The 22,162-nt window shown below is 43.9% G+C and overlaps 3 protein-coding genes across 9 annotated transcripts; 2 read left to right on the top strand and 1 right to left on the bottom strand.

Annotated features, from left to right (window-relative positions):
• Positions 1 to 78: 78 nt before the first annotated feature.
• On the bottom strand, positions 79 to 15,786 carry LOC147172677 (sodium bicarbonate cotransporter 3-like). Of its 3 annotated transcripts, none has more exons than XM_086079390.1 (25): positions 15,596 to 15,786; positions 14,372 to 14,447; positions 14,164 to 14,301; positions 13,204 to 13,342; positions 12,960 to 13,120; positions 12,283 to 12,471; positions 12,003 to 12,115; positions 11,781 to 11,938; positions 11,503 to 11,590; positions 11,290 to 11,436; positions 11,011 to 11,114; positions 10,273 to 10,447; positions 10,050 to 10,183; positions 5,964 to 6,209; positions 5,112 to 5,220; positions 4,854 to 5,015; positions 4,611 to 4,724; positions 3,451 to 3,612; positions 2,684 to 2,935; positions 2,532 to 2,600; positions 1,843 to 2,016; positions 1,629 to 1,769; positions 1,421 to 1,515; positions 1,212 to 1,319; positions 79 to 793 (listed from the first exon to the last, which is right to left on the bottom strand). In XM_086079390.1, exons 1-25 carry the CDS (start codon positions 15,638 to 15,640, stop codon positions 718 to 720), a joined length of 3,375 nt encoding a protein of 1,124 aa, XP_085935516.1. In that variant the 5' UTR covers positions 15,641 to 15,786; the 3' UTR covers positions 79 to 717. The 3 variants fall into 3 exon arrangements, with proteins under 3 accessions (XP_085935516.1, XP_085935517.1, XP_085935518.1); XM_086079391.1 differs by having other exon boundaries at positions 12,003 to 12,112; XM_086079392.1 differs by having other exon boundaries at positions 14,182 to 14,301.
• On the top strand, positions 6,570 to 9,561 carry LOC147172678 (complement C1q tumor necrosis factor-related protein 4-like). Its single transcript, XM_086079398.1, has 8 exons — positions 6,570 to 6,738; positions 6,831 to 6,881; positions 7,260 to 7,388; positions 7,454 to 7,733; positions 8,711 to 8,799; positions 8,867 to 8,917; positions 9,003 to 9,131; positions 9,227 to 9,561. The coding sequence occupies exons 1-8, from the start codon at positions 6,603 to 6,605 to the stop codon at positions 9,508 to 9,510; spliced, it is 1,149 nt and encodes a 382-aa protein (XP_085935524.1). The 5' UTR covers positions 6,570 to 6,602; the 3' UTR covers positions 9,511 to 9,561.
• Positions 14,940 to 22,153, top strand: LOC147172676 (IgGFc-binding protein-like). 5 transcript variants are annotated; one of them, XM_086079393.1, is made up of 6 exons: positions 14,940 to 15,050; positions 17,298 to 17,344; positions 17,944 to 18,011; positions 18,828 to 19,588; positions 19,702 to 20,098; positions 21,048 to 22,153. In XM_086079393.1, the coding sequence occupies exons 2-6, from the start codon at positions 17,316 to 17,318 to the stop codon at positions 21,461 to 21,463; spliced, it is 1,671 nt and encodes a 556-aa protein (XP_085935519.1). In that variant the 5' UTR covers positions 14,940 to 15,050; positions 17,298 to 17,315; the 3' UTR covers positions 21,464 to 22,153. The 5 variants fall into 5 exon arrangements, with proteins under 5 accessions (XP_085935519.1, XP_085935520.1, XP_085935523.1 ...); XM_086079394.1 differs by lacking the exon at positions 14,940 to 15,050 and adding an exon at positions 15,057 to 15,216; XM_086079397.1 differs by lacking the exon at positions 14,940 to 15,050 and adding an exon at positions 15,057 to 15,220.
• Positions 22,154 to 22,162: the final 9 nt, after the last annotated feature.

Raw genomic sequence — 22,162 nt, 5'->3', positions numbered from 1 at the left:
TTTTCGTTGTAAAAGCAGAAACAGGAAATGACAATATAATGCTTTCAAAGCAAATAGCCTCACTCGAATTCAGTCACGTAAGTCTAAATCATTCACAAAATATCAATAAACAACTTTTTATTCATTTATTTATTTCACTACAAAACAAATAACTTGAGCCATTGAGGAAGTTTTAGACTAAAGTACAGTAGTCTTATTGTTTAACTTAACTTAAACACTGTGCAATAATGCCAATTGTATAATATTATACATCTATGTACAATCAATATTATGCAAAAGTTACATAAGCACATATGTTTGCACAAGTAGGGTTGCAGGCAAAGCAAGGGCACTGGATGGTATCGTAATGAGTGGCGCATAAAATGATCTCCTGGAATGGCCAAGCATGTTTCCAGACCTAAAACCTTTGAGCATCTTGGGGAGTCCTCAAGTGTAAAATGGAAGAACACAAAATCTCTAACACAGAGCATATAATTACAGATACACATAAACAGTAGTATTCTATAAAGTATCTATATAAATAAAACAATGTCTCTAAAAGGTGAAAGAAAACTATCTAAACATATTTTTTTGTGGGATTATACAAACACATTTCACCATAAAACATGAATTAAAAAAAAATCAAGAAAACAATTTGGTGTCATCTCCTAGTCATCTTCAACTTTGACTCAGTAGGCATGGCGGCACCCTCTCATGGTTTTGACGCGCACTTGCGGGTCATAACGCTGTCTCGACGTCTGGGACTCTCACATCCTCTTCAAGCGCCACGCTCACGCTGGGCACGGGCTCCTGACTGTAGGGTACAGTGACAACATTATTCTCAACGACATCCGCCATTAATTTGTGACATCATCAATGACATACAGTAATCTATAATGCGGTTGATCCTCCAAATTTTCACACTACCAATTTTGCTTAGGATTTTTACAGAATCGAAGTCAGAATTTAGGATTGTGCGCCTTCAGTGTAGAACCAAGTCCAGTTGCAACAAAAAGGGCAGCACTGAGGTAGAGATACAGCATAATTAACAGCAAGAAGAGACAGAGTAAGTTAACATTGGCTTGTTTACAGTGGTAATGCTAGCTTAGTATTGCTAGCGCTGCCATTTTGTTTTAGCTAGACAGCGTTCTTTTTATCACAACTACACACTTTCATAATTGCATGCCAGCATCAATAACATCAAGAACAACATCATCAGTACACAAGCTAACCTGCTGCCTGGCTTCAGAGATTTGTTGGCGTTCGGCATCATGGAGAGAGACTTCCAGAAGTCACTTTTACCCAACTCGCATGAGATGTTCACCTCAGACGGGTCTGTCCTACCAATACATGCACACACATGCACACACGTTTAGGCGTGTCTGTGGTGACGACACACAGTCACACGCACACACATGTGACGTTTCTGAGGCTGATTCACCATGGTTTCACACTTTTCACAGGGTCATTGACGACTTTTGCATCGTCGTCGAACGCAGAGTTGTCCACCGCCCCCTTCAAATTCCACTCGGCACCCTGGGAAATGGGACAGAAATGTCACAAAGGCTGCTGGACTGCGGACCACATGATCATGTATTTACATGGTGACTTATGGTCATGTGGTTGTCACATGGTCATGACGTGCTCACTTCCTTGTCCCTCTTCTTCTTCTTCTCCTTGTCGTCATCTTTCTTCTTCTTGCTCTCCGGTATGAGGTCATCCAGCCAGCTCAGCTCTCGCTTGCTGAAGCCGAAGTCCAGAAGTTTCCGGATGAACACTAGCGCCAGAACCTGTGAGCACAGCGAGGGCACTGTTTGTGAGGCGGCGGCATGATGATACCATGTGACCTGGCCATTATCTCACCATCATGGGGAAGACAACGGCGATAGCAGAGGTTTTAATGAGCCACAATGCGATCAGGCAGGAGAGCTGCACAGCAGTGAAGGCGTAGACCTTCCTCAGCGGCACGTAGCGAAGGTAGATAAGGTCCGGCTGATGCTTGGCCGGCATGGCGAACAGTTGGATGCGGTCGAAGAGCTGCACAAGACCAGGAGAGACTAGGGCTGGGTTAATATAGTTAAGGAAAACTAAAGACCTAAAAAAAGACCTACAACAAAAACAGAAATAAAACATTTTCGTTAACAAAAACAAATAAAAACTAGAGTGCTTTTAATAACAAATAAAAGTAACTGACACTACATTTTACGTTTACAAAACTATTTAAAACTATAATTATGTCAAAAATGTCCTATGTTTATCTTTGTCAATTAATTTCATACTTCATACTGGGCTTTCAGGGTTTATTGTTATTACTAAAGTATTTATTTCGGTATTACTGTTTGGTCATAAAGAAGAAGGCTGAATAGTTGTTTGGGAATTGTAGTTTACTTTATCTTGCACTTCACAAACACTTTATATATTTAAATACTAATAATAATTAAAACTAACTAACCCACTCCAAAAAAAAAGTAAACTAACTGAACCGATTTTTTTTTTTAAGTCAAAATGATGAATTAAAAAAATGTGGTGGACAGGTGGACTAAGACACGCACCTGAATGCCTTTGAGCGAGGACACGCCCATGTAGAGGAACACACCGTACAGAACGGGCATCGGGATGAACTGAGGGCAATGGATGAGGCGGTAAAAACAGTCATGGCAGCTGAGCCAAAAACATCAGCTCAGACAGATGACGTGATGCTCACCTTGAGGATGGACGTCATGAAGACGGAGCAGCCCATGAGGAGGAAGATCATGAAGCCGGTGAAGCGCTGTTCCCGGACGCCCAGGAACTTGGGCTGCTCGCCCGGGGCCGCGCACGTCGACTCCAGCTTCAAGCTGTTGACATGCGTGATGGAGAGGACAGTCGCCGCCACGAACCACGGAAGGCCCATGATGGAGCACACGGCTATCATCAGCGACACCAGCAGCAGGTCCAAATGGTAGCCGCAGCCTTTCTGGAGGAAGCACACGCCCACCAGAGGTTAAGCGGCGGACATGCTTGCTAGATTTGCAAAATTGAGGGAATTTGGAATTTGGAAACCTTCTATGTGAATGAATGGAATTTAATGAAATTTTTGGAAGGCTAAGTAAGAAGAAAAGCTTCATTTCAATGCTTTCTACGCTAGCTAATACTATTGATTAGCTTTATGTGAAGCTGGTTTGTTTGTAGAGAATAAATGAACTACAGTCATTTATGTAACTTGGGTTACATGCTTGATGCTTGGTTTTGATGCTTTATGGTCCTCTCCATTTTAAATGATTTTTCGCTATCTTGTGGCATCGATAGGCAATTACAAACATTTTTGGATGGGCCTTTATTACTTACTACGCAGATTTTCGCCATTCGTGACCGGACCTTATGTACCACAAAACAGTAGGTTCACTGTATTTCCAAATTCCCATGGAAATGTATTGAAAATGTTCCACCCCTTTGCAACACTAGCACTGGCATGGTAGGTCGGGGTCTCACCGTCAGCTTGTTTTCCTTCCTGTTCACGATGACAGCGGTGATCTGCTGGTCCATGAAGATAAGGATGGTGCAGAGCAGAGCGGGAATGCCGGCAGCCAGCAGCGACCACCAGGGGTTGGGGCCCAATGGCGAGATGAGCCAACCACGATTGTCGGAAGTAGGCTGAAACACACATCACGTATTACTGATGAAATATTTAACCTATACAGAAACTGTGTTTGAAATGGGAAACTAGCGCTACACTCCAGCACTACCTATTTATTATATTCTAAATGTATTTATTAATTATTATAAGTGTTACAATAGATTATCATATATAAATAATATAGTTTAAAAATGGAAATATGTGTCGAGATAGATCACTATAGGCGTGACCAGCTCAGTGGCCTAGTGGTAGAGTGTACCTTGAGACTGGGAGGTTGTGGGTTCAATCCCTGGCCGGGTCATACCAATGACTATAAAAATGAGACCCATTTGTCTCCCTGCTTAACACTCAGCATTATGGGTTGGAATTGGGGGGTTAGATCAACAAATGATTCCCGAGCGCCGTACCTGCTGCTGCTCACGCTCCCTCAGGGGATGGGTCAGATGCGAAGAACAAATTTCGCCCCATTCAGATGGGTGTGACAATCAGTGGTATTTTTTCACGAGATTCCCGGAAAAATGCCAGCCTCTAACGCAGATTAACCAATATCTTGGTCAAAATGACCAATTTGTATCGGTTGGCCCAATCAACAATATATATTGGTTGAAAACACCTACCATTCTAGAGTGGTTGTTTTAACCAAAGGATTTGTCAGACACTTAAGTACCACTCGATGGGTCAAATTTAACCCTTGTTTTGGTAAATTTTACTTTTAGGGTGTAGTAACATAAGCAAATTTCGTGCTTCCTTCTGAAAACAGAATTTCCTGCCTTTTTTCACCCCGACCATGTCCAAATCAGATTCATTATCAGAATTTCTCTCCTCTGGCATCGCAGTTTTGGGGGGAAGGAAGTTAATACTAATAGTCTTTTTAGCCATTGTTCATTGTTGACAAGTTAGGTGAAACCTTCAGATATGATAATCATATTTTGTTGTTGTTATTTTTACACATTAGACAATCACTGTGATCATTTGCATCCCCGGCCCGTGCTCACAGTCTGTAATTCGGCGTTACCTGGAAGCGGTCCGGGACACTGAGCTTGGGAGATGGAATTCCCACCAGATAATCCATCAGCACCATTAACAAGATGGTCAGGAAGATGGCAAAGTCGCTGATGGTCGATCGAACCTGTTCGTCAAAAACAGCAAAAGGTGAATGGAGGCCTCTGGACTCTTCTTGGTTGTTGAGCACATTTCACCGAAAGGCTTTCTCAGTGCTAAATCTTAGATGTGGAAGATCACAGGAAGTGAAACCCACCTTTGTGTGGAAAAATCTCTTGTTCTTGAAGTCTTTGAGGAATGTAGACAAGAAGAAGGTAGTGAAGAAGAGAATGACGGACCAGAACAGGACGTCAGGGACGAAGGGCCCGTCTTGGCTGCAAGCCGAGCCCACAAATTCACCGCGCAAGTTCTGACAGTGCTGCAAGAGAAAGAGAAACTCGGTTGGGGGTTCTCCTTGTGTCTCCCGATTCTGCATCAAGTGCGCATACGAGATATTCCAGAGGATTTGCGTCACCTTCACACTCAGCTGCTCCCATGGGATGCTCGCCGACGAGTTGTAGCCCCAGCTCCTCCAAATCTGACGCATCTCAGCGGTGGCATTGGCGGGATGAGAACATCCACACCTGCAGCACAAGTTAGGTCGAGAAGGTCTAGTGCAAAATGCTACAAGAGCCTTAGTGATTGGTAGGGGCAGAGTTAGCCAAAATGGCTTTAAAATAAAATCTGATTTCCCCCCCCCCCCCCCCGTTTGAGCATTTATTAAATATCCTTGATATCCATTAATGTTTATTAGGACAATTGAGTGCATGTTACGGCGCACTAATAGAACACCTGAGTCTTATGTAATCATGCTTTGTTGAGTTCTGACTAGTGCTGTGAAAGTTAAAGCGTTAACTAATTAATTAATCACAAAAAAATATTGCATTAATCATGTATTAACGCAGATTAATCACCCTATTCATTTTGAGCGCAGAGGATCCTTTAGCTAACAGCGGACGGTTACGTTAAAGGTATCACAGGTTGTGTTTGAGCAATAAACATTACTACATGCATTAAAGTAAAGCATTTCATAAATGTATGACATTCAGAATATTTGTTTATGTCAAACTATTGGGGGTAATTTTTTGTACCCATTTTAAATTATGCAATTAATTAGCTGATTAGAAAAAGAGGAGGATGAGCGTGCCACTGCATAAAAATGTTTTAATTAAAAAAAAAGGTTAGGGTGAGACGTCCAATGTCAATAAAATTAGCACATAACAAGTGCTCTTCAAATTTGGCAATAAAAAATGCTGATTAAAAAGCTTTATTGTGATTAATCTGATTTAAAAAATGTAATCGTTTGACAGCCCTATTTCTGACTTACGTGTAAAAAGTCAGATTGTCCAGGTTGTTGGCATTGCTGACCGGGTAGACGTGCCCCAGGTGCAGCAGCTTCTCCAGGGCCTCGAAGATGAAGATGAAGCAGATGAGGGCGGCGAAGGCCTCCTCGGTGAAGCGCGTGATGTAGCAGACCAGGGAGCTGGCGTCGGTGGCCACCAGCAGCAGGCACATGAAGGCAGTCCACAGCCCGATGCTGGTCCGCAGGGACAAGTAGCACAGGCCGTAGTCACTGAGGAGGACATATGGAACAATCTTGTTTAGCCCTTTTCACACTGCACTTTAAGTTCAAATGGAGCTCAGATGGTCAGAGTGAAAGGGTCTTTAGACTGTGTGCTGCATGCTGGAAAGAAAGTTTATTGGCAGTTTGTTGTGTCAGATTCTTAACCTTCACATGAAAGCTTTTTTTTTTTTTTTTAAAAGAAGCAGATTTATGATTAGCTGGACCCTGACCACATCAATACTTGCTATGCAAAGTCCTGATAGCATCCAGTATGTACGTTGTTACATCAACCATTCTTATCCAAAGCCAATATTGACAGGTCAAATGTCGCCGGTGCAAAGACCATAGCCCGTCTCCCTACAAAAGTCTGCGACGCCACCATCTCATCTCTGGTCTGTCATCATGTTTGTACGTGTCTCAGTTGTGCTGTTGCTATCAGTGGTGGTTGCGCGATGCGGCCCGGCTCAGCCGCTGGACCGCCGGGCCGAGCTGGACGGCATCCGGGCGGCTATGGAGGACCTGAAGGCCGACAGACGAGGTGTCGCTGACGCAAACACGTTGCTAGTGTCACATTGCTAACCAAATGATCTGCACTTGCTCATTGTGACTTGTGTGTCTCTGTGGTAACAGCCATGATGCAGCGTCTGGAGAGGGCTGAGAGGGAGTTGAACACAGTCCAAGGTGAGTCTGGTTCTGGAATAAATTCCCCTTTCACGTTGACGTTTCGGCAAATTGACAAACACAGACTTTATTCAACCTGTGAGGGGAATCAAATAGTCATAATGGTAGAATGTGTCTTTCCAACAGAAGTCACACAAGCTGGACATTGCCCTGTCACACGGCTGTCGCAGATTTGCGCATTCAAATAATTAGATGAATTCAGATACAATTGCTCTTGGGCGTTAAACTTCACTCTTCCATTGCCTGCCACTGATACTACAGTATGTAGTAAACCCCAATGAATAAGCCATCTTAAAAGTGTAAAAGGGGCTTTTGACTGTAACCCCTTTCACATTATGGATTCTAGATCAACCCATATTTAAACCATCACTTGAACAGAAACTCCCAAGATTGCCTTTGCTGCCTCTCTGGGGGGAAACGGCGCCCAGAAGACGACATCCGGAAACAGAGATCTGATCTACAGGGACGTCTTGACCAATGTCGGGGGGGCTTATAATGCGGAGACAGGTAAGCCCGCACAGTCGCTGCCATGAGACATTGTGATTATCACCAACGTTGTCCACGTCCTCCAGGCGAGTTCACCGCACCCATTCGGGGCGTTTACTACATCCGCTTCACCGCCAACGCACCCACCGACTTCACCATGAGTGCCGTGATGTACAAGAACAATGTCGAGATCCAGCTCATTGTCCACGAGCAGCCGTCGGGGCAGGGCAGCGACACGGCGTCCAACGGCGCCGCCCTGCTGCTGGAGAAGGGAGACAAGCTGAAGATGGTGCTGTGGCACAACACGCAGATCTGGGACAACAGCAACCACCACAGCACCTTCAGCGGATTTCTGGTTTTCCCACTGTATGGAAAGATGTTAAACATTTCTTAAAGTGGAAGTCCATCCATTTCAGGGGGCGGCCATTTTGCTACTTGCTGTCGACTGATGATGACATCAATGTTGCGCAGGTCTCAGGTAACAACCAATCACAGTGCAGCTTCAGGGAAAAAAAGATGAGCTCTGATTGGTTGTTGCCTGAGCCCTGAGCAACATTGATGTCATCTTCAGTCGACAGCAGGTGGCAAAATGGCCGCCCCTGAGATGGCTGGATTTTGCTTCATAACTCATATTCCAAAAATGTATTATACTTAGATTATCAATATATTTAGACTAGTGAGGTCACATATAACATATTATTGTCAAGAAATGTTTAAGGTTGACTTCCACTTGATATTCTTCGTAAATGCGATATACCAGCATCGTTGAACCGATTAGTTGATATTAGCTTTGCCATTTCGCAATGAGGGTTAAAGTTTGAAGTCAATTAATTAATCACCATCACGTGTTTTGGCTGTAACAACACGGAGGCCTCACAAAAAAACAAATTAGCTCCCTGACGCGTGTGGAAATATTTTAATACAAAAGAGCCGGCATAGTAATTTGCAAAATATGCAATTCTATCTTTAAACATAACAAAATGACAAGCAATGCAGGCCCTTAAAGGTATCTGCTAAGGCTAGTTGATGAACAGCCCAAATCCTCCCATCAGCTAGAAAAGAGAAGACAAAGTATACACATTACACTGTAGCGTCTTCTTAGATGATGAAACAAGAATGAGCGATAATCCATATACAACCTCTTTTATGATGAAAATGAACAGCGAATGTCAGCCAGAACTAAGCCAAGAAAAAAAAACTAGCATCATAGGAATAAAATTCTAAATCTGATTTTTGTGAAGAAAAAAAAGATTTGATTATAAGGCCATATGACCGAGGCCTCCAGTCCCGCTTACACCCGAAACATCCCAATGATCATCTGCGTTTGCACGTTCCCTCTGAAGGATCGATGAAGCTCCGATGGAGTTTGACGTCGAGTCTGAGATGAAGAACCTTAAGGCTTCGATGACACAGCTCCAAACGGAAAACACAGGTTTGTTTTGTTTTCTCCCCAACACATTGCCATGTTTAAAGTGGAACTCATCATTGTGTGTCGGCAGAACTCAAAGAACGAATGGAGAGCACCGAGACGGAGCTGAGAGAGATGAGAAGTCAGTCTGAAATATTTGGCCATCCTGCTTTATGAAAAAGATCCCCTAATGACGCGCCAATTGTATTTTTGTTGTTCTGCTATAGATGTGCCCAAGGTGGCGTTTGCGGCGTCTCTGGGCGGTAATGGCCTCCAAAAGACAACGTCCGGAATGAAGAAGCTCCTCTTCAAGGACGTCCTCACCAATATTGGTGAAGCTTACAACCCGGCCACAGGTCAGTGGTCAAGAGAGTGGGGCATCAATTACTAATGCGCTGCCACTGGTTCCTGCGATCATAACAGTTTCTTAATGCTTGCTCACCTACTCCAGGTGATTTCACGGCGCCCGTACGCGGTGTCTACTACATCCGCTTTACCGCCAACGCGCCCACCGACTTCCCCATGAGCGCCGTGCTGTATAAGAACAACGCCGGGGTGCAGCTCATCGCCCACGAGCAGAAGTCGGGCGAGGGCAGTGACACGGCGTCCAACGGCGGCACTTTGCTGCTGGAAAAGGGTGACAAGCTCTCACTGAATCTGTGGCACAACACGCAGGTCTGGGACAACAGCAACCACCACACCACCTTCAGCGGATTCCTGCTTTTCACCCAGTGAGCATCACGCCAGGCCTCAATTGCAGACTCAATAAAAATCCATGAAAATGTATCTTCTGTGTTTGGCTTTTAACTTTTTGTTTGTTGGAATGCTTCAGAGCCACAAACTTGTAAAAGTGTTTGGCGTACTTACCTACATTTAAGAATAGTTTGCAATAGTGCAAGGGCTCCCTCTAGAGATATGGAGGGTGATCAGCTTGTAAACACCAGAAGAATCTGACTAGCCTTGGCGCTAACACCACAAACAATTTAAATCCTGCATGTACATTTCTAATTTTGTGGCACCTCCAGCTCTGTTTGTAATTAGGTGACATACATAATGAATTTACTCCAAAGCTGAAAATATTCTTACCAAATAAGAGGTTTATATAAACATTACAAAGCATTTATATAAACGGAAGTGAGCCAATAATCCGCCCAGCAACAAGAACAGAGCAGCCGCCAGCATTGTGGCGTCACGGTCATAAATAATCTCCAGTAGGGGGCAGCAGTGAGTAAACACACCACACCTCCCTAAAATGTCACCAGGACTCGACTCACCAGCAGAACTTGAAGAGGATCTTCTCAAAAACCAGGACAGGTCCGGTACTGCCCAGAATGGTAAGTGGCTGACCCGCAAACAAAGAGTAGGTCACGCCCGTCAGGGACGCCCCAAACAGAGATTCAATGGCGCTCTGCAACAGACATAAAAGGTGTCTAGGAATGATGATGTCACTGTGGGCTTCTCCACGTGGCACCCTTTATATGTGTTTGTGGTTCTTACTATGTTTCCTTGGGTAGCTTCTCCCAGCAGGCCTCCGAAGGTGATGACGGGCGACATGCAGGCGCAGTACAGGAAGAGGATGGACGCCAAACACTGCAGGCTGAAGGCATCTGTCAGGTCACTGAGTAGAAAGGGGGCCTTTCTCTGGATGTCCTTGACCAGACCGCCAAAAAGCCTGGCACATGTATAAAAGCCATTAGATTTTTATCTTAATATATTGAACATGTTTGAGGAGACGCGCTGCAAACAAGACCGAGAATGTAGCATATTTAGCATTTGCGCATAGATTTTAGTTTTCCTGATTTTTTTTTTTTTACCGTGGCTAACTGTGCAACATGACGCACTTTAGAATCCGGCACGAGTTAACCCCCACCCCCACTGTATAAGAATTCACATTAGCAGCGACGTACAGCTAGCTAACTAGCTATGCCTACATCCTGAAAATGCGTCTTCCCTTTACATAGACCGTCGGTGTGGCCACTTTAGAGCGCCTCGTTGTCGGCGATGAGTGTGCATATGTCAAGGAGGGAGAGGTGAAAAAGCGAAGACGGGGGACAGTTCAGCACAAGTAGAATGACTAGGGTGCACTTGTTGAATAACTGTTGTATCTTTGGCCTGCTATTAAGACTTTGAGATGCATAGAGGATATCAAAAAACAACAAAAAGGATATGGAAGAAATGCTAAAACAGCTTTCTATAAAAGCTAGCCACATCCTGCTAACAAAGCTAAGCACTAACCTTCCCGTCCTCTGCAGCTCTGGGCCAACATCATGCTCCGCCCTCTTGATGATGTCAGAGCTGTGGATGGAGCAATTTGGGGCAGAAGGAATCTTTCGCTTCTCCTAGAGACAATGTTAGCATTGTTAGCTTAAGCATTTTACCTGCCAGCCAGCCCTACATGAAAACTTAACCCCACCTTGAAGCCCTACTTTGAAACCCTAACCCCGGTCTCAAATATTACCTATGTAAAACAGTTATCATTGTTAGCATTAGCATTTAGCCTGTGTGTCCACAAACCTGAGAGGGGACATTCTTGGGCGGTTCAATGCGAATGCTAGGGTCCCACTCGCCCGGCGGGAGGACGGTCACTTGATCCAGGAACTCGTCCAGTCCTGACAGCAGGTCTTTGCCATCCTTGGCCTTGTAGGCCACATCATGGAAGATCTTCGACAGAGCCGCAAAAATGTTTTAAAGACTGCTTCTGACTTACGTCAGCTTCTAACCTCGCACCTCGTCTGTCATCAGCGTCGCCATGGAACGTCCGATCTCGTGGTACTGCGGACCTTTTCCGAATGGACCAAGCAGAAGGAAGAGGAACCTGATTGGCGGAGGCAGAGCAATCTGAGTCAAGTCAGCACTTGGATTATGCAATTTTTTTTATATTGGTCGAGTCCTGAGACAGCCACAAATGGCACTCTATCTTGAAAATGATGCTGATATTATAGTCCTAATATTAGTGATTTGAGTCAAGTCACGTGACTTTCCACTTGGAAGGAGCGAGAGCTTACCTGGTGGGCACTGGCACCTGGGTGAGTCCGGATAGGAGCACGGCGGGCGCCAGTCGAACGAAAGCAACGATGGGCTTTTCCAGGAAGTCCACTTCCCCCACCAGCACGTTGGAGGCTTCGGCACCAGGAGGAATTTTCCTCATGAAGTTCATGTCCACCTGAAACGCACGTGACACGCTGCAATTCCTGGCTGTGATTCCTGGCTGATTTTTAAGAGTTCACCTTGCTGAAGTCCACTGTGCTGTTTTCACAACTAGCGGTGCTGACGCCAGCTTCCGGCCCTTTGTTAGCATCCAGGTTCCCGGGAGCCGACTGAGGGGATGCCAAAAGACCTGCTAGAGCAGAAAGAAACTTCACTTCACAGTAGTTGGCCGTCATCAAGTTACCGCCACAATTATTTAAAAAAACGTTTTATATGGCGCCTATATCACAGATTTCACCTTCGCGGGTGGATCTGAAACTTAAAATTTTAATTAACTGTATTATGAACACAGCCACTTGCCATTTTGTTCCAGCAGATGAGGGTCAGAATACTTCTTGCCGATGTCAGCGAGGGAACGCACTAGCGGGATGCGCTTGCTCAGCCTCTTCTCGTTCTGATGGTGGTGGCGCTTCAAGATGGCTTCCCTCACCTTGTCTCGGACGTGCTCGTCCAGCTGACCGGACGCCAGCATGCTGTCAATCACCAAGTCTGAAAAACGAAAAGTTGTTCCTCAAATGTTCTGCACAGCAACAAGTAGGTTAGGGTGTGAAGCAACAGAGTATAAATAATTCCTTATTGTATTTATGTAGGTTTTTCAGGTGTTTGTACTCAAGTATAGTAAAAAAAACAAAAAAACTTATTTAGGCTTTAGAATTTTGCCTCGTCGCTGATTTTGATACATTTCCAAGACTGTATTTTTTTTACTTGAATTTAAAGACCCTGTAAAGTGAATTTATGGAGCTCAACTGAAGTGAAATATCTCATTAAACAAACTGGTTTTCACAGTTTCAGTTTTGCTTTTCCTTTTTTGGTGTTTTGTCTTATATTATTGGTGACTTTTTTTTTTTTGAATCATTCAAATTTGGCAAATTTGGCAGGGTTCTTGTGGTGTCTAAAAAAGAAGACAATTTTACTTTTACAGGGACTTTAAGTGAAAGAGTCTTTTTTACAAATAGATGTCGTGACTGCGTACTGACCTGCGATCTGCTCAATGCCGTTAGCGCGCATGTCGAGTATCACGGTGCCATTCATGATGCACGAGCGCAGCTCAAACAGGCTGTGTAGCGACAGGGTGGCTACGTAAGGTTTACTCCAACGCTCGCCTCCGTCCTCCACATCCTCCTCAAACTTTAACCACCTGCCCACACAAATACATGCCATATGAGAAACCTCGCTCAAGATGGCATGCAGCAATAGAAAGTGGTGTAACCGTGTCCTCGCCTGGCCGTCTCCTTCCACTCCAAGACTTCTCCGTCCCTGAATGCCAGCTCATCCAGCTCGGTGAAGAGTTGGTGAGGGACATGCTCCTCGTCGTCGTCCTCCATGCCCAAGATGAACTGGACTCTCTGCGAGGGCGTGCCTGGAAGGGCATAGGGTAGGGCTGGGCAATTAAATGGGAAGTCAACCTTAAACATTTCTTGACAATAATATATGTGACCTCACTAGTCTAAACATAACTTTCTGATTAATATTACATTTGTGGAATATGACTTATGAAGCAAAATTCAGCCGTTTTTATCCATCTCAGGGGGCGGCCATTTTGCCACTTGCTGTCGACTTAAGATGACATCACAGTTGCTCAGGGCTCAGGCAACAACCAATCACAGCTCACCTGTTTTCTGAAGCTGAGCGGTGATTGGTTGTTACCTGAGACCTGAGCAACTGTGATGTCATTTGCACTCAGCAAGTGGCAAAATGGTCGCCTTCTGATATTGATAAAAACTGCTTGCTGCCTCCTACCTAATATTCCACTAATGCAATAATAAACTGAATATTGTATTTAGACTAGTGGGGCTGCATATAATATATAATTGTCAAAAAATTATTTGGGGGTTGACTTCTCCTTCTATAATGTTATTAGGGCTGAATGATTTTTAAAAATAATCTAGTTGCGACCCCCCCGCCCCTCACTACTGAGATTTCAATTTAATATGCGATAAACACACAACTCAACACACACACAAAACTTTTTACAAACCAATAAGTCTCTCAAACTAAAAAATCTAAGCTTGTTTGGTGTCAGAAGAAATAAAGCAAATACCAGAAACAGAAAAAATAAAGTGCAAAACTTGTGTAGAATAATCTCAATGCTTTTCATATTAGCAAGGGGGGGGGGGGTCGATTTAAAAATCAAAATATTTTTGGAAAAAAAAACTTCTATCGAGTATCGACCAAGCCTACCGTAAGAAGGTGACTCACAGGCATCTTCATGCGGAAGATCCTGCCTCCGCCGCTCATGTCTGTGTCCTCGGTGACGGTGGCGCCGTCGTTTCTGTTGGCCCAAAGGGACGTGGATGCCGACGTACAGTGCCCTGTGACCTAACCACCCAACATGTCAAAATGGAATCTTTCGCCCTTCATGAGAAGAACACGACTGTCAAACACTCACTCTCCAGCTCCTCCGCCTCAAAGTTGGTGTAAAGTGTGGAACTTGTGTTCCCTCGGTCCAGCACTGCTTCCTCCTCCTGCAACACACACACACAAACACACTCAATAATTATACACTGAGGAAGTAAATACTTTGTAGGAAAACAAAAGCAACATCAATGTGCTGTCATCAAGACCCAATTATACTGGACATGCCTTCAACTCTTCAATGGGATCTCTAGTGGGAGGAGTTGATGTAAACAGAGGAGCAAGGATGGAGGGCTAAATTGGTGGCAAATAATGAAATGAGATTTGCCCAATGATTGCGCATTGAAATGAAGGTAGAAAAAAAGTAAGCTCACAAGATAGTAAAAATGTGTGTAAAAAAATTTGAGAGCTTTTTCTGAGATTGAGGATTACTGGGGTAAATGATGGATAACACCCTGATACCATCATTCTTTTGCAAGGGATAAATGGGAGGAAGTTATAAATAACAGCAGTGTAGTATCACAGCATTGCCAAGGCAACAACCTCAGCCTCTACACCAGGCCAAGACAACATGTGACGAGATGTCAGGAAATTGTGAGGAACGTTGAACTCCTTCTCGGCCTCTTTAACGACTCACGAGGAGGCCGCCACGCCGCACCACGTCAGACCACATTGATGACGTCAGCAAGTCAACAGGGAACGCCATAATGTGTGTGAGTACATCTGAACAACCAAATGACACACACCGACACACACTACTTTTAAGTATCTTGATTCAACAGTAGTGGAAAGTAATGAAGTATGAAAAACAAGTTAAGTGATGATGTTTTCGTGGAGATACAATGCCGTAAGGTAGATGTGGTCCGAGCCGAATATAAGGTGAGTAAGTACAGATGTCTTTTGCATCCTTACAAGACACGCCAATGTGAAGCCGAGCCCGTTTTTTAAAGAGGTTTTTAGAAGTCGCAGCTCTCTTGTGGCACTTCGGACATGCAAGGGATGCGCGCGAGGAGAGTTCACTTCCTGGAAAAAAAACCGTCAACTTGAAGTATACAAGGAGGAGTCTCTTGTTTATGTTGACTATTCAAATGTCTCTTTGCAGACATCCTCCACACTAAGAGCATTAACTTAGTTGAAGCTTTAGTGAGAGACACTTGATGCGAGTACGCCGCCGTCTTTGGCGCATCTTCGACGGGATGAGAAGTATGAACAGCTAGCCGCCGCCAGCCTAGCAAGAAAGTAACAACAACTAACTTACTGATGTCAGCAGCGGCCGCATCTGCTCGCTTACGTCTTGTGCCATTTTCAGATTCCACACTCGGGACGTTCAAAGATGATAAAGAAAGGTCCATAAGTTGTTCCTTCTCTCCTCCGTCGCCTCACTAAACTCCATACTCTGTAGCACCAGATTCAAGAAACAGAAACGCCCCCTCTCGTTCGACACTCACAGCACAGACCGCAACGAAATCAAGAATCACTGAGCTATCCATTCATTTTCTGTACCGCGTTTTCCTTAGTAGGTGTCAAGGTTATTGTGGTAGTACTGGAAAACTAACGGAATAACTACAATTATTCGTAATTACAATTACATAAAAACAAAAATGACTTTAAGAAAACAGAAACTAGCTGTAAACGTAAAATGGATTTTTTTTACGTTTATAAAATTAACTATAGGCCTAAAATGTCCTTCGTTTTAATTTTGGTCACTAAAATATTGTACATGAATTTTTGTTCTTCATTATAAAAGAAATGTCTGTCTGTATTCACTATTGCAGTGTACGTCCGAACAGAAGAAGGAAGATAGCCTAGTTAAAAAAAGAAAGAAGAAGAAGCTAAACAAATACCAAAGCTAATAAAAACAAAAGCATTTTCAAAAAATAAAATACATAAATTACAAACCTGCTGTAAAAACGAATTCAAATTAACTGAATTTAAAAACAAAAGTCAAAATGAAATGAAAACGAACTATAATGAAACAACCAAAATTATTATAACACTGGTTTTCAATCAATGTCAGGGCACACATGGCATACAAATGCCACAAGATGGCCAAGATTCAAACTCAGAACTTTTAAACTAGGGCTGGACTGGCAATCTGGCATACAGGGCAGATGCCCGGTGGGCCGGTGTCCTTTTAGGCCAATGTGGTGCTATTCAATTATTATGTTTCCTCCATTTTACCCTGAGGGACCGGGCCCACAATTTAGAAGGAGCATCCCATCCATCCATTTACAATATAGAGTGCAAACTAAACCAATAAACATCAGTGGTAGAGCTATGTGGTAGCCAAGGGTGGTCAGTAATCGAGCTAGGCCGGCGGGCCTAAGTCAAAATGCCAGGGCCGATTATTTGTGCCAGTCCAGTCCTGCTTCGAACTGTGAGGCAGACTTGCGAACCACTTGATCACTGTGATGCCTTCATACACACGTCTCCCCATTGCCATCAATGACTAAAATGTTATAAAACTGAAGTCACAAAGTGTTCCCCCCCCCAACTGATGCAGTTTGGTTGTTTGAAGAGTTTATCTGAGATTAGCACCTTCATATTTGTGCTTCCCCCACCTTTCCGCTGCCATGCTGATTTTATCTGCACACACGCGCCATTGTTGTGTGTACAAAGCTGCTTTACTACCTCTCACACTTCATTATAGCACCGCAGCAGAGCACACAATGACCGGCTCGGCTTCAAAGATCAAGTCTCACAGCACTGAGATGTGACCTCTCGTTTGACTCTACACTGTGTATGTGTTTGTAAAATTATATTAAATGATGGTATTCTATTCATAATGAATCCATTCAATTCAATTAAAAATAGCTTTAATCAAGAAAAGCTTTCATGGTGATCTTTGTGCATCAAAACGAGCCTTGAAAGCTTTTGAAGGGCCATGTTGTCGACGCCATGCAAACATCCTGCTTTGACTGACAAACGTGCACTTCTGTGTTTGTTTGTTTGTTGGCAAGCACTGCACCGACGTTTGAATGAGGAAGCAAACACGGCCAAAAAGAAGGTAAGACCATATTGTGGCTTTTTACACTTTTTAAACTAACTAACTTTAAAGGGGACATGTGATGTAAAAATGACATTTTAATGAATGCAGCACGGTGACACAGTGTCTGCCTCTCTGTTCTGAGGTTCAGGGTTTGAATCTAAGTGCTAGCATTTCTGTGTAGAATTAATATGTTCTTACTGTGCTAGCTTCATTGAAGACGAATAAATTGTCCATAGGCGTATGTGCTCTGTAATTGGCTGGTGACCAATCCATTGTTTCTCTGTATGTACGTTGACATTGGCTCGTGAGCAATTTATAAATTTTTTTGTCTACACAGTCGACACTCTCTACTCACATGGGATAGGGACCGGGCCGGTCTGCAAATAGCATAAATCCTTGTATAACTGCCGCACATTATAAATGTTTTGAAGAAATTGTAATAATAATGAAAAAAAATTGAAAATGTTTTAAATAAATATTGATGCTGAACTGCGAGTATGTGTGGGTCCACTATGTGACTTGTGAGACGTTTGTGCTCAGAAAAGAACACAATAGTGAAACCTTGTGGCCTTTGTAAGAAGTGTCTCACGCTGAAAGTGATTGTTTTGACTCTTCAGGATGCTCGCGAAGGGTCACCTGTACTCTGCAGTACTGCTTTTTGTGCTGAGGGGGGCGACAGAACCAAGTGAGTCCAGACACGTCACTTGACGTTACTATGACAACCTCTCACGGTGAAAAAGTTTGTTCGTGTGGTTCTGAAAAACTAAGTTTTTTTTTCATCATGATCCACATCTACAAGAGGCCATAAGAATTTTTTTTATTTCTGCCAATAGTAATTACTCTTAATCATTCATGCACCTGGTTTTAACTAATTTCTTGCTGTCAACAAATGTAAAAGGAGATATCTTCTTTTATCTTTCTTGTATGATTCTCAAAATAAAAAGCATGGCGCATATTCAGTTGTCACTCCCAGTTGAAGTTTATTGTAAAACTAAATCACATATCAACATTTGTTTGAAGGCAATTATTTGCATTAGCATGTTTATGAGGTAGTAATTAACTACATTAGCATTTTGACACATGAAAGAAGTTAGACGGGCTAAAAGAAATAAGCATAGATGTTATGGTAATTTAATCTTTCAAACAACTATTACTGTACACACACTTGCAATGTAAGCAGTGCATACAAACATAGCATATGACAATACTCAAATTAAAATACAAATTTCGCTTAGTAACAGACGTTTTCTGCCTCCTCTTCTTATTATTAATTACGCTACATCTCCCCCAGTAGATCTCAGTGCTGCCAGGTACGTTGTGGCACAATGTGGTAGTACACAATGGGTGCAACTCTCAATTCGGACTTGCCTGTATACTGTAAAAACTCGCTCAATTAAAAGGTTCACCGCATACTCCAAACTCAGTTGTATGTTTATTGCTGAAGTCGTCGCTGGGCACTAAGCAGGTCCTTAGTTTGCTTATGCCTTATGCTTGTTTTCAGGGTCCGTAGAAGCACAGATCAGCTCTGGTTTCAACTTCCTGGTGGTCTTTCCAGAAAACATGGCCTATTTTTACCCGGAGGAACCTCACAACCAAGTGCATGTGACGGCTTTGCATGACAACACAGAAGTCACCGTAGCCATCCGTGAACAAACCCACACGGAAACTCTGGCCGCTGCTCAGACACGCCGCTTCTTCTACTACGGCAACGCCGAGCTCGGTCGGGAAGATATTTCCGACAAGGTGGTCCGGGTGAACAGCACTGGCCAGGTCACGGTCTACGCCGTCAGCGTCAAGGCGGGCAGCGTGCAGAGTGCTCGGGTTCTTCCTGTAAACGTGCTGGGCACCGAGTACCTCGTACCGCCGGTTCCCAAAATCCAGGGCACCACCCAACCCCCTGACGTGGTTAGCGCCTACGTGACCGAGTTTGCCCCCTTCAGGCTCATCGTAGTCAATGCGGAGAAAGTCAATACAGTCAGCCTGGAAGGAGACAGCAACAATACCAGAGAAGTGGAGCTGGAGCCTTACCATGCCGCTCAGTTCTGGCTGGACACCGACAAGGCCTGGAGGGTAGTGAGGGCGAAGCACCCAGTGGCGGTTCTTTTCGGGCACCCATGTACCGTGACTGCCGTCACACTAAACTGCAGCTGCTCCATGCTCTATGCCGCACTTACCCCCAAACTACATGACAAGATGGCCTTCTTAGTCCCACCACCGCTGACCCAAGACTCACAAGTCCAAACTGCTTTACTCCTGTCTCAGGTGCACCCCCCAAGCACACACAATTGAAAACATGTTTCACTCACATATACTACTGAAACAGTCTCACACACAAAACTGAAACTCACTCATATCACTGTGTTATGGTGACCCAGGAGGACTCTTCCTTGGTGGACTCCTCGTACCCGGGCTGGCCTCTGCTGGAGCTCCCCGGTAACGTCGTCCTCCACCGGGCCGGCCTGCTCCTGCCACTCATCCCGCAGTCAGAGTTGGCCTCCTGCTACGTGGTCAACACCATACCGGACGCGCATAACTTTGCCGTCATCCTGGTCCACAAGGACCTCACCGCGGGGGTCCGCGTGGGTAGCAGCCCACCAGAGGACCCCATCTGGCGAACGCTCACGGGGACGGACTACATCTCCACGGTGGTGAAGCTCAGCTTGGACAACAATGCCATTTGGCATACCTCGGACAAGATAGCCGTCTACTATATGGGAGAGAAGGAGGACGCCCTTTTTGGGAACCCGGCGCCTGCGGTCAGTCAAACCTCAGGTGAGAACATTAAATGTTCAGCATTACCTCTCACACAACACTTACTGATATGTTCTCGTTAACACAACATAAATATGTTTCTTTCATTTTCAATGCTGAAGCTTGATTTTTTATTTTTTTACTCGCATTCACTAATGGAATGCTCTCCTACAAACTACTGAAGTACTCTTTGAAGTGATTTCACAAACACTGCTGATAAACTATCACACTCACCCCTTAAATGCTCTCACACATTACTGAAATGCTCTCACAAAAACACTCCCTCTCACAAAAACACTCCCTCTCACACACTCCTGAAACACTCTCACATACACAACTAAAACAGTCTCCCACTAACTACTGAAAAATATTTTAAACCTACTCACAACTGAATTGCTTTCACACACACCAGTGAAGCACTTTCACTTGAACTACTAAAACGCTATCGAACTCATTCCTTAAACACTCTCACACACTACTAAAAATTATTCACACACGGTCTCACAATACTACTAAAAGCACTGTCACACGCTCTCCTAAAACTCTCTCACATCTACACAACTGTAGCTCTCTACGCACTACTGAAATGCTCTCATACAACTATCTAATGGCTAAAATCACATATTTGGAAATACTCAAACTACTGATACATTCTCCCACACAACTGATAAAACACACCACTGAAAAATTATTCTCACACTACCCAAATGAACCGCTCTCACACTCACTTCTAAAACACTCTCACAAACATAGCTGAAATCCTGTCAAACACACTACTGAAAAATTCTCATTCAAAACTAAAACCCTTTCTCATGCTACAAAAAAATCACACTCTCATGCATATTACTGAAACTCTTTCCCATTCACACTACTAAAAACTTACTACTGAAAATGTATTCACTCACATACTAAAGAAACACTCTCTCAAACTGAACCACTTCACATTCTATTGAAACGCTCTCCTTGCCAGATTACAGAGGCTGCGTCCTGTCGCCCGAGGTTTTGGAAATTGGCTCTGAGGCTCTGGGCTGGCAGGAGTCAGTCAAGTTCTGCCGAGACCTGAATCTCCACCTGGTCAGCTTGTCCTCTCTCCCACTTCTCAACCAAGTGCAGGCCAAAGTCCGGCAGGAGTATACTGGGGATGGTGTCCCAAGGCGGGCTTGGATTGGCTTGCGTCGCAGCACATTAACCGGCGCCTGGTACTGGATCAACAGCGAGCCAGTTACAGTCAGCAATTGGAAGGGGGCCGATCCCAAGGGCACTCATGGGGGCCAGTGTGTTACCATCAGTCTGGAGCTGGGTCAGGACTTTGGCTGGAGCCGTGAGTACTGCTGCCAGAATGTCCATCCCATCTGCTACAGAGGACCAAATCTCTTCCCTATGTAGTAGATGCTAACATATTTGCAAGGCTAGCTATGAGTGTGGCTAACACTTAGCACTTAATGAGTAATATACACATAGCTGAAACGATCTCATACCTTATTAAAAACACTCTCTCACGCTACCGAAACATTCTCTTACACACTACTAAAACATTCTCACACAGACTACTGAAACACAGTACTGAAATGCTCTCACACACTGACAAATTCATATAACCCACTGGAACACTCACACACTGTTGACATAAAAAAGACACACCACTGAAACTACTCTCACACACACTTTTGTAGTCTTTTCATTGTTGTGTCTTTTTTTATGTCTTTGTTGGGCTTTTGCTTTTACAAGTATTTTGTAGCCTTTTCATAGTCTTTTTGTCGTGTTTTTTTGTTCTAGTCTGCCCGTATGTGACATGAAACTAGTTAGCTACATTAGGATGTCCACATTAGCATGTTGATTGTTGACGTTTAGCCAGTTAGCCACATTAACATGAATACATAAGTTGACATAAAAGCAGCAGACTACAGTAACAAAAAACAAAAGTGTGTGTGTTTTTTGTCATGTTTGTAGTCCTGTAGTCTCTTTTAATAGTCTTTCGTAGTCTTATTTCAGTCTTTGTAGTTTTTTTGTAGGCTTTCGTTGCCTTCGCGGTCTGAAATATTCCCTGTGCACTAGCCATGCTAAAACTTAGCATATAGCAGGGTA

The sequence above is a fragment of the Leptonotus elevatus genome, chromosome 6 (assembly GCF_054856555.1).
Source record: "Leptonotus elevatus isolate MCC_2025b chromosome 6, RoL_Lele_1.0, whole genome shotgun sequence".
Taxonomy (NCBI): Eukaryota; Metazoa; Chordata; class Actinopteri; order Syngnathiformes; family Syngnathidae; genus Leptonotus; species Leptonotus elevatus.
The sequence above is the reverse complement of the archived record's forward strand: the minus strand, read 5'-3'. Positions and strand labels throughout refer to the sequence as shown.

Bases quoted from the DNA above. Each gene is read 5' to 3' on its own strand.
- LOC147172678 (XM_086079398.1), top strand. From the start codon at position 6,603: ATGTTTGTACGTGTCTCAGTTGTGCTGTTGCTATCAGTGGTGGTTGCG. The intron at 7,389-7,453 runs GTAAGCCCGCAC...CACGTCCTCCAG, and splicing joins GGCTTATAATGCGGAGACAG to GCGAGTTCACCGCACCCATT. The intron at 8,800-8,866 runs GTTTGTTTTGTT...GTGTGTCGGCAG, and splicing joins GCTCCAAACGGAAAACACAG to AACTCAAAGAACGAATGGAG.
- LOC147172677 (XM_086079390.1), bottom strand. From the start codon at position 15,640: ATGGCACAAGACGTAAGCGAGCAGATGCGGCCGCTGCTGACATCA. The intron at 14,448-15,595 runs GTAAGTTAGTTG...TGTGTGTTGCAG, and splicing joins TGCGGCCGCTGCTGACATCA to GAGGAGGAAGCAGTGCTGGA. The intron at 6,210-10,049 runs GTGAGTCGAGTC...TGTCCTCCTCAG, and splicing joins ATCCTCTTCAAGTTCTGCTG to TGACTACGGCCTGTGCTACT.
- LOC147172676 (XM_086079393.1), top strand. From the start codon at position 17,316: ATGAGGAAGCAAACACGGCCAAAAAGAAG. The intron at 17,345-17,943 runs GTAAGACCATAT...TTGACTCTTCAG, and splicing joins CAAACACGGCCAAAAAGAAG to GATGCTCGCGAAGGGTCACC. The intron at 18,012-18,827 runs GTGAGTCCAGAC...GCTTGTTTTCAG, and splicing joins GAGGGGGGCGACAGAACCAA to GGTCCGTAGAAGCACAGATC.